A 12,560-nucleotide genomic window follows, 5' to 3' on the forward strand; every position below is an offset into this window, starting at 1 on the left:
GGGCTGCATTTCGGCCAAAAGAGTTAGGGAATTAGTGTTCATTGATGGAACAATAGACAAAATGGTGTATTCAAACATTCTAAAAAATAACTTGTTAAAAAGTGCCATTGATATGGGAATTCAAGAGTGTTTTAAGTATTATGAAAATAATGGTCACAAACACAACGCGATGATTGTTAAAGAATCCTCTACAACTATCCAAAAGTTCTAAAAACCCCATCTCAATCTTCGGATCTTAACTCGATTGAGAATGTAGGGCAACAGTTGAATTTCCAAGTAAGGAAACATTCAATAAAAAATAAAAATGAGCTAAAATAAGTTTTAATGAAGGAGTGGCGTAAAATTGACTTTAATTTAATTTAAAAAAAGTTTTGTTCGTGCCTAAATGGCTTCAGCGAAGGAGGGGATACAAAATACTAATAATGATTTTTAACTTATTTATTGCTTATTAACGTCTTCGAAATTTTAGCACTCGAAAATTTTTGTGATACAAAAATTGTGTTGTTTTTTTATACTTTTTTTGATTTTTTGATATGGTTAGTTAATACTAAATATTTTTTTTATTGTTAGTAAGCAAAAACTAATACCAAACATATACCAATGTCCCGTTTCCTAATTGTTCACTTGTATTATTACTATACACAAAAGAAGATTGTAAGTGTAAGTGTCCGCATATTTTAGAGAGTCACTCTAGGTATTCCATTAATCAAACGATGCCTCAATTGAAATTAGAATGTTAGTTGTGTCAGACCGCTGTATACAGAGTAGTCACTTTCACAATGACCATCGTTGGGCTGTCTGAAATGGTGACAATTATGAAGAGGTCGAATGCAAACAGTGTATGTTGTATTGCCTTTCGAGGCGTTAACCTTTAATAATTGATGAGTTTTATCAAGCTGGAGAGGTTTTCATGGCCAGTCAAATTATATTCTAAGTTTTCCGGGAATTGAAACGTTGATCCGAGCAAATGTTTCCATGATGTTTAGTTCACGTGTGTTGTGGACATTATAGGTATATGCAATGACGCAATAGGCGAAGTAATGTGTCATGTTCATCTATGACACCCTTAGCGGCCTCAAGCGTCACGGGAAACCGGCAACTAGACTGATCATAGTATTAGGATCGGTCATTGTATTTATACTGTTCACACAGGACGTATGATACAACATGCGTTTTCAATATCGGTTGAGGGACATTGGTTTTTCTTTTTTATCAAAGTTGTCATGTTTGAACTTGCAGATGCTCCATATTGGTTAGTTCAGATTCAGGAGCTTTTTGACTTATGTCTATTAAGTTTAATCAGCGATCTCTGAAAGAGTTGGATTTAGGGTAGACCAAGATGCAAAAGAAAGGGGATTTGCTATTAATTGAGCTCATCTATGATCCTTAATGACTATTTATACGTTTGGCTTAGGTATCGCATGAGCAACTAAAAGTATTTATGGTCTGCATGGGTTCGTGCTCTGTATTTTAGCTGAAATTGTATTTATGCTATTTCTAAGAAATCGTAGATCATTTTTATGGAACTTATTGTACTACCTCTGAAAACTTTCCATCTTCCATATCTTCTTTCAGTAATTTTCACAGCAGAATTTCCGAATGCTGTCGATAAGATTACGTTTAATTTAAAATTCAAATTTTAAATCTGAGTTCAGCATACAAATCATTTGATATTGTTTTTTTAACTTAAGATCACTTGTGCCAGATCGTATTCGACTAAATACTTTTTTTTTGTCCTGCTACATGTTTTCTTCCGCTGTACGGCGGTGCGAATGCAATTAAATGTACACTTTATGCAAATGAATGAATATAGGTTTTCTCTCTATGATTATTTGTCGATGTTTTTTAGCCTTTTTTCATTTCAAGTAAATGATTTTTAAGATTTGTTGAATACATATAGTATCGTTATCGATGTTTTTTTAAAATACCATTTATCGAATGTATTGTTGTTATACAGTCGCTCATAATGATCCACCTATTTTTGATTTTTTAACATAATGTTAGTCATTAATACACTTCAGGATATAGGCACGATAACACTAATTGTTATACTTACTTCCGATAACTTGTTGTGATTACTCGGTTATTGACTCAAGTTTCATTATTAATTTATTAATGTATATGTATTTCTAAACGTTTTGAAAAAGTAAAAGCGATAAATCGGTTAACCAAGCATTAATTACAATATGAAATGTTACGTTCCTACTTTATTTTAATGCCGAAAAATCAATGATTTTGTTAGTGTTGCCAAGTTGTGAGTCAAAATGAAGAAAAGGAGAAATAATACACGTCATTTGTTTTTTCTTCCTTCTGTTGGAAGTTATCTTAAAGATAAAATTGTCATATTTTGATAACTTATGGTTCTTACTACGTTACTTTTTTAAAATGAAAAAAAAAAACTCTCAGCTTAACTCGGTACTTATACATATCGATTTCTACGATATCTCAATCATTCTTAACAAATTATTGATTTTTCTGATAATTATATTGTTTTTATGTCATTTTTAACCTGCTAAGGGAGACCATTAAACTCTATTAAACCTTGGTTGTTTTGCTTGGACTCCATAGTGAATAATTTGCGTAGTAGTCGTATACTATTAAATAACATCCTGAAGCTAATTTTAGCACATATTTTTCGGCCATCTGGTTTTAACCGAATACTTTATTTATTGCCGGTGATAATGCGCAATATTTTGTTGGTCACTTTATATCTGTGCCCTAGGTAACGAAAGAACAGATAAACTGTCCAGTTGAGTGGTAATATGAAGTGTTAGTTAATGTTAATATTTTCGGCACATCTAATTTTAGGAGATGGTTTACTACTGTTTAGACCATTGAGGACAGAAGTTTAACGTCGACTTATTCTTGTAGTCGCAAAACTTCGAAATCTGAAATATCCCACGTGGTGAAAATGGAAAATCTATGAGATGATTATTCTTCGCTTTTATTTGTGAATTTATTCGATTTACTGTGTTGTGAGAATAAAAGCGGGTTAGAAATGCCATGGTTTTGTGTCGGATTTTGAGGAGATATTTCACATAATGGAATAATGAACTGAAGAAAAACGTGCGGCGTTGAGTCTCTAATGTGTCGTGTATGGAAACCCACAGAGTTAACTTGGACAAACTAAAACGTGGAAAACTAAAGTGTTATCTGTGTTGTCTGTAAAAATTGTTGTATGTTCTTGCTTTTTGACCTTGTTTTAATTCAGCTAACGGCATTTTGGTTTTAAACTAGGTGTTGCGTTTGTGACTTAAACAAGGGGTGCTCATTGCGATAATATATAGCAGTGAATAAGCAGTTTGATTTTAAATTTTAGGTCCATACTAATGTAGCATTTGGTTCCAAGATTATGATTTTTCTTCCAGTTTACCCGGGCTTTCAAACCTCTGAATTCCGGAGTCCAACGATAAGTTTGTTCGGGTTACTTCGATATTGTTCCATTGATAGTTAATTGACTTTCGATACTTTGGCGGTGTAGAATATATAGCTCAGGAGCAGTTCTTCAATGTTTAGTTAGAGAGCAATAAGTGCCAGTTACATAATAACTGAAAGACGAAGCGTTTTTCGCATTGAAGATAAAGCTGAACCAACAGTTGAAATAAAAACTGCTCTGTGAAACACCTCCGTAATTAACGAAACAATTTACTGATGGTTAACCTTTGAAAACAAATTTTTCTACTGCACTTCAAATAACAGATATAAATCGTGAGCCTGCCTTAAGAAATAGTAAATTGTCTCAGGTCATGATATCTCTCTTTTTCAAACAAATTGCAAACTATATCTGAAAAAAATCCGTTAGGTAAGGTCATGAGCTTTCCAAATTGTCTTGTACTTGTTTGTTTACAGTTTATGTTATTGAATTCGCCTATAATGTATTTTTAATTCGAAATAATTTTATGTTTACTTCGTTTGGGACATGTAGAGATTTGATTCGCGCGTAGTGCAAATTTTGCGTTGAAAATTTTATGGGGATCTAGTGCGTGACTGTGCAAAAATACCGCAAGAAAACGAAGATGGAGAAATGGGGTTCCAAATTACGAATTTAACACCAACCATCATGTGTATTTTATAATACATAAAAATGTTATTTTTCTTATTCCGCTTTCACTGTTCACCATTGAACAATCAATACAAATTAAGAATGTGGGGATTTATTGAGACGGCAAGAATGTTGTCCCTTAGCATTTCTCACAATACCTGAGATTTCTTGCAAAATTAAGATAAATCGACTCAATGTCCGCTAGATAATAAATTAATTCCAGTCGTTTAAAAACAGCAAATTGAAAAGAATATCAAGAAAAAAAGGTTTTATTTGGCCGAAGGGTGACATTATGGGAATGTGTATTTGATCACTACTTTGAGATATATTTTCGGCAAAAAAACTCGTTTTATTATTACAAGTATTGTAGTCTAGCCAATACGGTATAGTGTAATTTTTGAATTTTTGATGCCCCATTTTTTTTCGAATGTTTGCAATAATGGATGGCAAATCTTAAAAAAATAGCTTATTCGGATAACGGAAGACATTTCGAAAAATTTCTGGAAATAAATTCAGCCTTCGAAAACATATTGGGCCATTACAAAATCTTTTTTTTATCTTATGTTAAGACGTTTTCAGAAGCCAAAGATGTATTTTATTATCTTTGGTCAGCGCTAGCAGCATTTTATACATTAGTAAAACGTCTTAATCTGCGATATTAATGAGTTTGTTTCTTACACTTTGCTAGGAGACACATTACAGTAAAGACTATACAGTTTGTTGTGACGCACTTTATTTTTTGTGCCTCAACCTTGATTTTCTTTTTGCTTCAAACTATGAGTAACAGTTCAAGTGAGATGTTAAGATATTCAGCATTGATTAATCATTGCTTTTAAACGCGAATCTTAACCTTCTTAACAGGCGAATTATTGAGGCTTTGCTCATGTAGCGCAGCATATAGTTACAATATAGTAGGTATGCATGCACATCCACTTACCACTAATCGCTATAATAGTATATCTGATAGCAGTTAGTAGGTATAAGTTCTAGGGTATAATGTCATTAGACAACGGTTTTTTTTACTTCTTATAATCAGATGAGAATGATATATTAACAATAATAATTTTTCTCAACCATGGGGATGTCAATAAGAAAAAAACAAATTTCATGGTAGTTGCCGAAAATCGCAACGTAGGATTTCAAATATGATATCGCCATGTCCTAAAATAGGAAAATTTGAAAATGTTAGAGTGTCAATCATGTTGAATTACCTCGCCAAATAATCAGAAGAAATAATAAAAACACTTTTTTCCAAAATTTCGATTTTTTCGAATACTTCCGAAAGCCATATGCAATTTCAAAATTTTGAAACAACATATTCTTGAACTCCAAATTGCACAACTTTCGTCCAGTTTAGCCGGCTTTTCAAAACTTTTAAGATTCATTTTTAATTTAAATTGGAATACGAAAGATTCAGTTCACTCCTTAGTACAGTCAGTTCACGAGCGTCATTGTAATGGAATCAAATGACACTATTAATTATTATGTTTTATTACACGATAAATTATCAGCAATCTGAAAAAGGAATTTTATAGGTACAGGGTTCGTAAAGATAGTGACGGTAGCACAATAGGTTTCTTTGAAATTATACGAACTGCAAACACTAGTAATAAAATAAACAATCATCGCACCAATAAATCTTTCTATCTCTTACAGAACCAACGGAGATAAGATTGTTTATTCTGTTTTATTTTATTAAGAATATTAAATTAGTTTTCCCATTGTTTCTACCCATTGGACAAATTTACTGATAATTAGGTACATATTTAAAAACGGCCGGTTGGTTAAGTTATTGATTAAAGGTAGAGTTAATTTTTTTTCTTTTTTCATGGAGTGTGAAACGAGGCAGAAACGTATTTTTTGGTTATGAATATGAAACTAAAATTTTTCCACATTATTTTGTATTTAGACGGTATTTCACTTGCCTTATTTAAGAGTATTATTTTTTCAATAGTGCAATGATCTTTTTAAAACATACTTATTTAACATATATTCGTACATAATTTTTTGGTAAATTTCTATGCTGCTTTAGACGAGGTCATCGAGTCAACAAAATCGTTAAATGAAGATTCCCGAAGTGAGATAACGTATTTGTTGTTCGCATTGAATGCGCTTCAGCCTCCTTTTATTATAATGTTATGTCTATTAATAAAATCTTGAAAGGCATCTTCTGATCGCTCACATGTAGTGTTATTTGAGGTTTTTGTCCCAGATATAAACTATGACCTGCTTTAAGGAGAAACACCTTGAGTATTACTTTAAATTGTACGCAATGTGTATTTGTACACATAGCTAAATTTACGAAGTTGACAAAGTTACAATGGTTTGACCATCTTTGCTTTGTAAGTAGGGTAAAAATCAAATATGATGGCAGTATTGTAGTTTGTTATTTTTCATGAATAATAATTATTTTTCTTTTTAGCTGCGAAGAATGGTGTTGAGAAAAAGGGTAAAACAAAATCTCATGGAACCGACAAGGGTAAGTTTTTCTGAAAGTATATTCTGATTTAGCTTAAGCAAATTTCGTTTCTATTCAAAATTCACCAACGCATCGAGGTCCACTGTAATATAGATAGTATAGTTATAGATCCAACACAGTTTGAAAAAATAACCCTGCCACGTGCTCCAATATTTGCCATTACCTTCAAAAACAAACATCGTAGATGGTTTTATATATATATTTTTTTTTATCTCAATATTCTTTTGTAATTTTTCTTGGCTCTATGTCGCATGTTATCAAAAGTCCAAAAATATCCAGTGTTCCCACAAATTTCAATTTTATTTTTTTACTACACAGCCAGTTTGCAATCAATAATCCAGTATTTTTTTTTAACATTTGAGACGTAGAAATAGAATAAAATTTTGGTTTCGATATACCTTTTAAAGTTAAAAAATCTTGGAAGTTTCCATGCCTTTTTTCGAGTATGGTGCACCCCGAAAAATAAATTAGTGCAGTGTCGCTTATAAGTTTAGCAGGAGCATCATTTCCCAAGGCAAACAAAATACACAAAAACAATCATAATGTACACATTCAAAATGCTGCCGGATACACGACGGACCGACGTACAGAGTCGGATATTCAACGCTTAACAACTAAATATTCGGACGATTTATAATTTTTATAAAGAAATTATTTCATATTGTGTCTGTAAAATTTTTGGAAATTTACACAAACATTATTGCTGCACAATGTTCTCAACAGTGAAATAACAACATTTTAGATGGTGTTTCATCTGTTGCACCTACAAAATTTAAATCTCATTTATTAAGCACATTTTACTGATAAGTCGATGGTTGCACGAGCTAATTTAGGTTACAATAAATCTTTAAATCACCATCGAATGAACTTTAAGCACATTTGGAATCATTAATATCACACAATTGATACTCGATGCTCCAGAAAGTGAAGTAATGTCAAAAAATGTAATTCAACCACGTGTCTCTTCAAATTCGAAAAAGACGGTTGCATATTTTACGAGACATTTAATTTATAATCAATATGAAATTGAACTTTAGCGGCAATAAAGACGTGAGTTCCGGCTATGAATTTTGAAAGTTAAATAAAATCAACTCGCAACACATGTGTATCGTAATAGACAAAATTTTTGATATTTTGAATTTGTGACAAATAATTAAACCGAATCATTTTCTTCTTCTTTTTTAATGAAAGAAAATCGTGTTGTTGGTTGATAATTGACAGAGCTTATACCATGGCAATAACTTTCAGAAGTATGAAAATATGGATATTAAATATAACGTGCGCCACATTGTTATTATTTACCTTCAATAATACATAGCAATTATCACGAAAATCCTGTAGGAATTTAGTTATTTTGGTCTGCGTTCAACACTTTTTCGGCTTATAACCAGTTTGCTGGCAAACTTATTTTTTTATTGGGGAAAATAAAGCAACCTCCCCTCCAATTGGACAATGTCGACACAAATCGAGTTGAACAACGGATTATCCACTTATGAATTTCTACGTTGTCTACTTTTTTTACATCGGCACCACTTACCGCCAGTGAGGTATGTCACTTTTCAATCATCGCTCTACACGTCGCGAAATGCCTTCTTAACATTTTATGGTGACACCCCTAACAATTGCGGAAAGTGGTAATGGTATCCCACATTGGTTTTTGCTGCAGCAATATTTCCCACGTTTTAGGTACAATATTTTTCAAATATGTTAACAATAGTATTTTACAATTTTGATGAAATATTTGCGTGCAGTAAAAGCTTTACGCGCACACGTATGTTAAAAGTTTCTATCGCACGCATCTCTATGGTAAATGTCAAAAAAATGTCAATACACATGTTTTACATTGCGCAAATCAAAAAAATATGTTAACATATGTCTTTGATTTGTGCGTGGTAAAACTTTTACTACACACAAATCACTAATACATGCAGTAATTACTACTTTCAATTCGCAAGTGCGTGCAGTAAAGCGGCATTGCTGAATTCTTGTAAGAGGTTTTTAAGTAAACCTGAGTGTTTGTTATTTTGCCGTTCGATAGCAATTTGGGGCAAGAGAGAATAGATAAATCGATTATTTGATTGCTTCTTAATGGTATTATTACTTAGTGCTGTGTAGGAAGTTTTTTCATTTACATATAATATTTTTTTCTTGTTGGAAGAGAAATTGATAAGTTCATTACAAAAATTGTCATAAACTAATTACGACCTACTGGAATCTGAAGTTTTAACCAACGGGATTTCCATATATGGTTACTTGAATCCTAATTTTTTATTTCAAAATCCCAATATATAGCGATTTTAAAGATTTTTTTTCTGACGATAGAAGAGGATAAACGGAACAGTTAGTTTTAGTTTAGTGTTTTCTATTGGGAGAACTAGTGCAAAATTAATGTATTCTCATTTTCCCCTGCTGGATGTAAACAAAGATAAAAGCGTAGTTCTGCCCAAAATTTACCAGCCCAAAACTCTAATAAACAAAATATCACTTAACTTTTCGAACTCGAGTTGATTTATGGCATCCTAAAGAATCTCATATTTACTGATCCTATTATCTAACATGTCATTTTCGTCTACCAAACTGCTTTTCAATATTTATGCAACCCTAATTTATACCAGCTTAATTAGACGATCTAACGAACCAACCTGTGAAGTTCGATCGTCAATATGCGCACGGTACAGTCCTTGACAATCCATAAAACTGTATAGTACGCCACTGTAGTCTTCTGCTTTGCACTACTTTAAATCGTTTATTTTTCTCATTACTCAGATCGTTATTGCAATTGCTTAATGCATATATTCTATTATTAACAATTTAAGACAAAATATTATATGAAAAGTAAGAGAGATTTGGTATATCGCAACTGGTAATGTAAACAAATTATTATCTAAAAGCGTTAATGGCAGAAATCATACGGTGTGGTCGGCATTAGAAAACTCGAAATTTTCAGTAATTATTAGTGGTCTGTTCTGAAAAATTTGGATAATCGTATTCTCTACCTATTCTGCAACTCAGCAAATGATGTTGCGAAAAGGTGCTCGGGTGGATATTGGAATAACATAAAGTAGAGAGTGGTATTAAAAGGGTCCATTTCTTTCCCTTGTAGGCAGGACACCATTTTAGTTTTAGCCAATTTAAAAATAGGCATAATTTATTGGAGTAAAAACCCAACGCATTATATATCTATGGTTACTGCCTTAATTACTCCATTTCCTTCGTCAATTAAGGAAATTATCCTTAAAGCCTCATTGCATTGTTAAGGGTCAAATCGATTAAAACCCTAATTTTCTGAAGAACCCTCTTAATGAAATCCCGTTTGGTCTAAGTCGGGTAATAGTTTGGATGACCGCACTGAGATATTTGTTAACATCACCTCGAACTATTTAAGCAAGTTTCAGTGGTGTGAAATATTTAGTGAACCCAAACTTAAGCATTAATTCACCTCTTAAAAGTAGAAATTTATTCTAATTAAAGGTGCTTATAGAAGTGTGTTTACCACAATTTCCTAGCATACATTTTTCTAATGTACAAGCATTGATCCAAGAACTCTTAAGGTAAAACTCACGAGAATGTCACTTAATCAACACGAGTTTCTTATAAATTTCTGTATTGAAATCACAATGAGATTATTGTATGTTTATAATTATTATTAGTAATTTATGAATACGTTTAGTTAGCTGATTCGCCGGCGAAACGTGCAAAATTGTGACATGGGGCATAATGATGAAAATGGAGTCTGTAGTTTTCTGAAAGGCTGTTATTTGCGGCGTTCATGGGAGGTCGAAATTTCGCTGAAAAGCATTGTATGATTCGCAACACACGCATTGATCATGTTTCGGAATTTTGGCACAGACGCCTCATCCAAGAATTTCGTTAGACGTCTGTTAGCATTTCGAATTTTGCCTGCTAACAAAAATTCCGAGTTTTCGGGCTGCAGGTTGTATTTTTGAGGAATTTGTTCCCTTCATCTTTCACCTAAATATAACGTTTAATTCGTACGTACCTCGAGGGACATTCGAAAATGAAAAACGAACTTTAATAAATTGTCCGCCTGCTCTGTTGGTATAGGAAGGCCACAAAAAATCTGAAGTAATAGTTGTTTCATTCGAGAGAGTTGGTAATTTGTCTTATAAAGATGTCTAGAGTGAAATTTACTGTTATATATTTTATCATTAAAAAGTACCTATTTTACCAGTAAAGTGGTTTGAATCGTTCTAAGACGTAAACTGATTTTAAAGAAAAAACACGAAAAATCAATCGACCAAGACCGTCGGCAAAATTATCACATATGGCGATTTTGTTGTAAATATAGCGTTGTTGGTTTTGTTTGATGCACTATCATTGACCTGCTCTGTACTTAAGTAGAATTTCAAGGTTGACTTTTTAAATCTTCCCAAATAATGAGAATTAAAATGCTATTTAATGGCCATAAAAAGGAAACGTTGCACAAACTAGCTGTGTTGTGACCTTTGATCTTATACGTGGTGTTTAAAGTAAAGTGAGTTAGATCGTCGCTCGAAATCTGGACCGTTTCTCAGAACGGTCTTCGATGGGTAGTTTCCATTAGTAAAAATTGCCAAAACTCACCTTGTATGGGACACTATGTATATACACTACAGATGACTATTAAATGTAGGTATCTAATTAGCACACTAATATAGAATCCATCAAAAATTTCGGGGAAATGCATAGTCGGTACATACAATTTAGAGAGTGTAACATTCATATTTTATCTTTAAAGAGTTGCCTAAAATTCAATATCATAATCACAATGGTACCCCCTGTATATTAATTCGTATTCTGGTTCGCTCTGCTTAAACATATACATATACTTGGCGGGCTTCTTATTTAAAATGATTTGATTTAATTTGAATTCATCGTATTAAAAATATTAAATAACATGATGCAAATGGTTAAATTGTGATGAGAAACATGACAATTTTCAAAGTCAAACATATTTTTAATCAGTTTTGTTTAAACTATGTCAGTGTATATACGTTTACAAATTAAATAATTAGTAATTACCTACATATTTACGTGAAAAGGTGAAGTACACGTAAGGGGGAAAAGTGGACCAAATTGAAAATCAGCCATCAAATTCGACAGTTTTAACTTTTTATTAGAGATGTAATTTCTATATATCTTTCAAAGTTTTTGACTTAAAAAATTCATTATTGTACATCAATAGACCAAAATACAGTTTTTACAGAATCAAAGAAAAAAAATGCAACTTTTTAAATCTGTAACAAACGGAGGCATTTCACTTATTTATAATTTTTAGATTTTTTTAGGGTACCTGATAGTAGGGAATTTTTCATCGACTTTAATGAACCAACTTTTCGTGGTCACCCTTCTAAAACTACACAATTCCCTTTGATATTATGAAAAACGCATTGAACCGAGTAAAAAATTTATGGCTAAAACTGCTGTACAATATTTTAAATTTGTATTAGAAAAATTCAGCCGATTGATAAAATAAGATGGTTTAATCTATTGATAATTATTTTTAACCAAAATCCAATTTTATGACTCTATCGATGTGATCTGCTTGTAGTTGGATTGTTGCATTTTTCTGACATTCTAATATGTGATATTTAACAAGGAGAATTTCCGACTTAAAATTTTATGCGTTGTATGTTATTAGCTCAAAAAACTTATCTGTTGGAAGTGCTGCCAAGTCGATTAAAGCAACGTAATAATGTGAGATTATGTAGTTAGTCTTTTTGTAGACAATATAATCAAATTACTGATGTTTAATTAATTTTCGAAGCAGGTAATACCGTAAGTATTTGAAAATGTATACAATTGTGGCAAGTACGCTGTTTACAATTAAAATTATATTGATTTTTTTTTAGCATAATTATTTTTTTTTTGTGCGTTAATAAGCCCGCAACTGTGTCCACTCCATTTTTAGAAAAGTATTTTGTTCAGAAGAAGGGTGAATAAATTTCATGTGGACGAACGTCTAGAATTTAATAATCTATAATTACTGTTCTGTAACGAAGCCCAGACAATGCAAATAATGATTAGTGGCAAAGTCAT

At 32.1% G+C, this 12,560-nt stretch overlaps 1 protein-coding gene across 2 annotated transcripts in view; it reads left to right on the top strand.

Moving 5' to 3' along the window:
* Positions 1-12,560, top strand: part of NFAT (NFAT nuclear factor) — a 48,355-nt gene that overhangs the window by 3,245 nt on the left and 32,550 nt on the right. For both annotated transcript variants that reach the window (XM_066282504.1, XM_066282507.1), the window contains exon 2: positions 6,465-6,521. In XM_066282504.1, coding sequence (XP_066138601.1) covers positions 6,465-6,521 — 57 coding nt within the window. The remainder of the gene's footprint in view (positions 1-6,464; positions 6,522-12,560) is intronic.

The sequence above is a fragment of the Euwallacea fornicatus genome, chromosome 5 (assembly GCF_040115645.1).
Source record: "Euwallacea fornicatus isolate EFF26 chromosome 5, ASM4011564v1, whole genome shotgun sequence".
In the NCBI taxonomy this organism is placed as follows: Eukaryota; Metazoa; Arthropoda; class Insecta; order Coleoptera; family Curculionidae; genus Euwallacea; species Euwallacea fornicatus.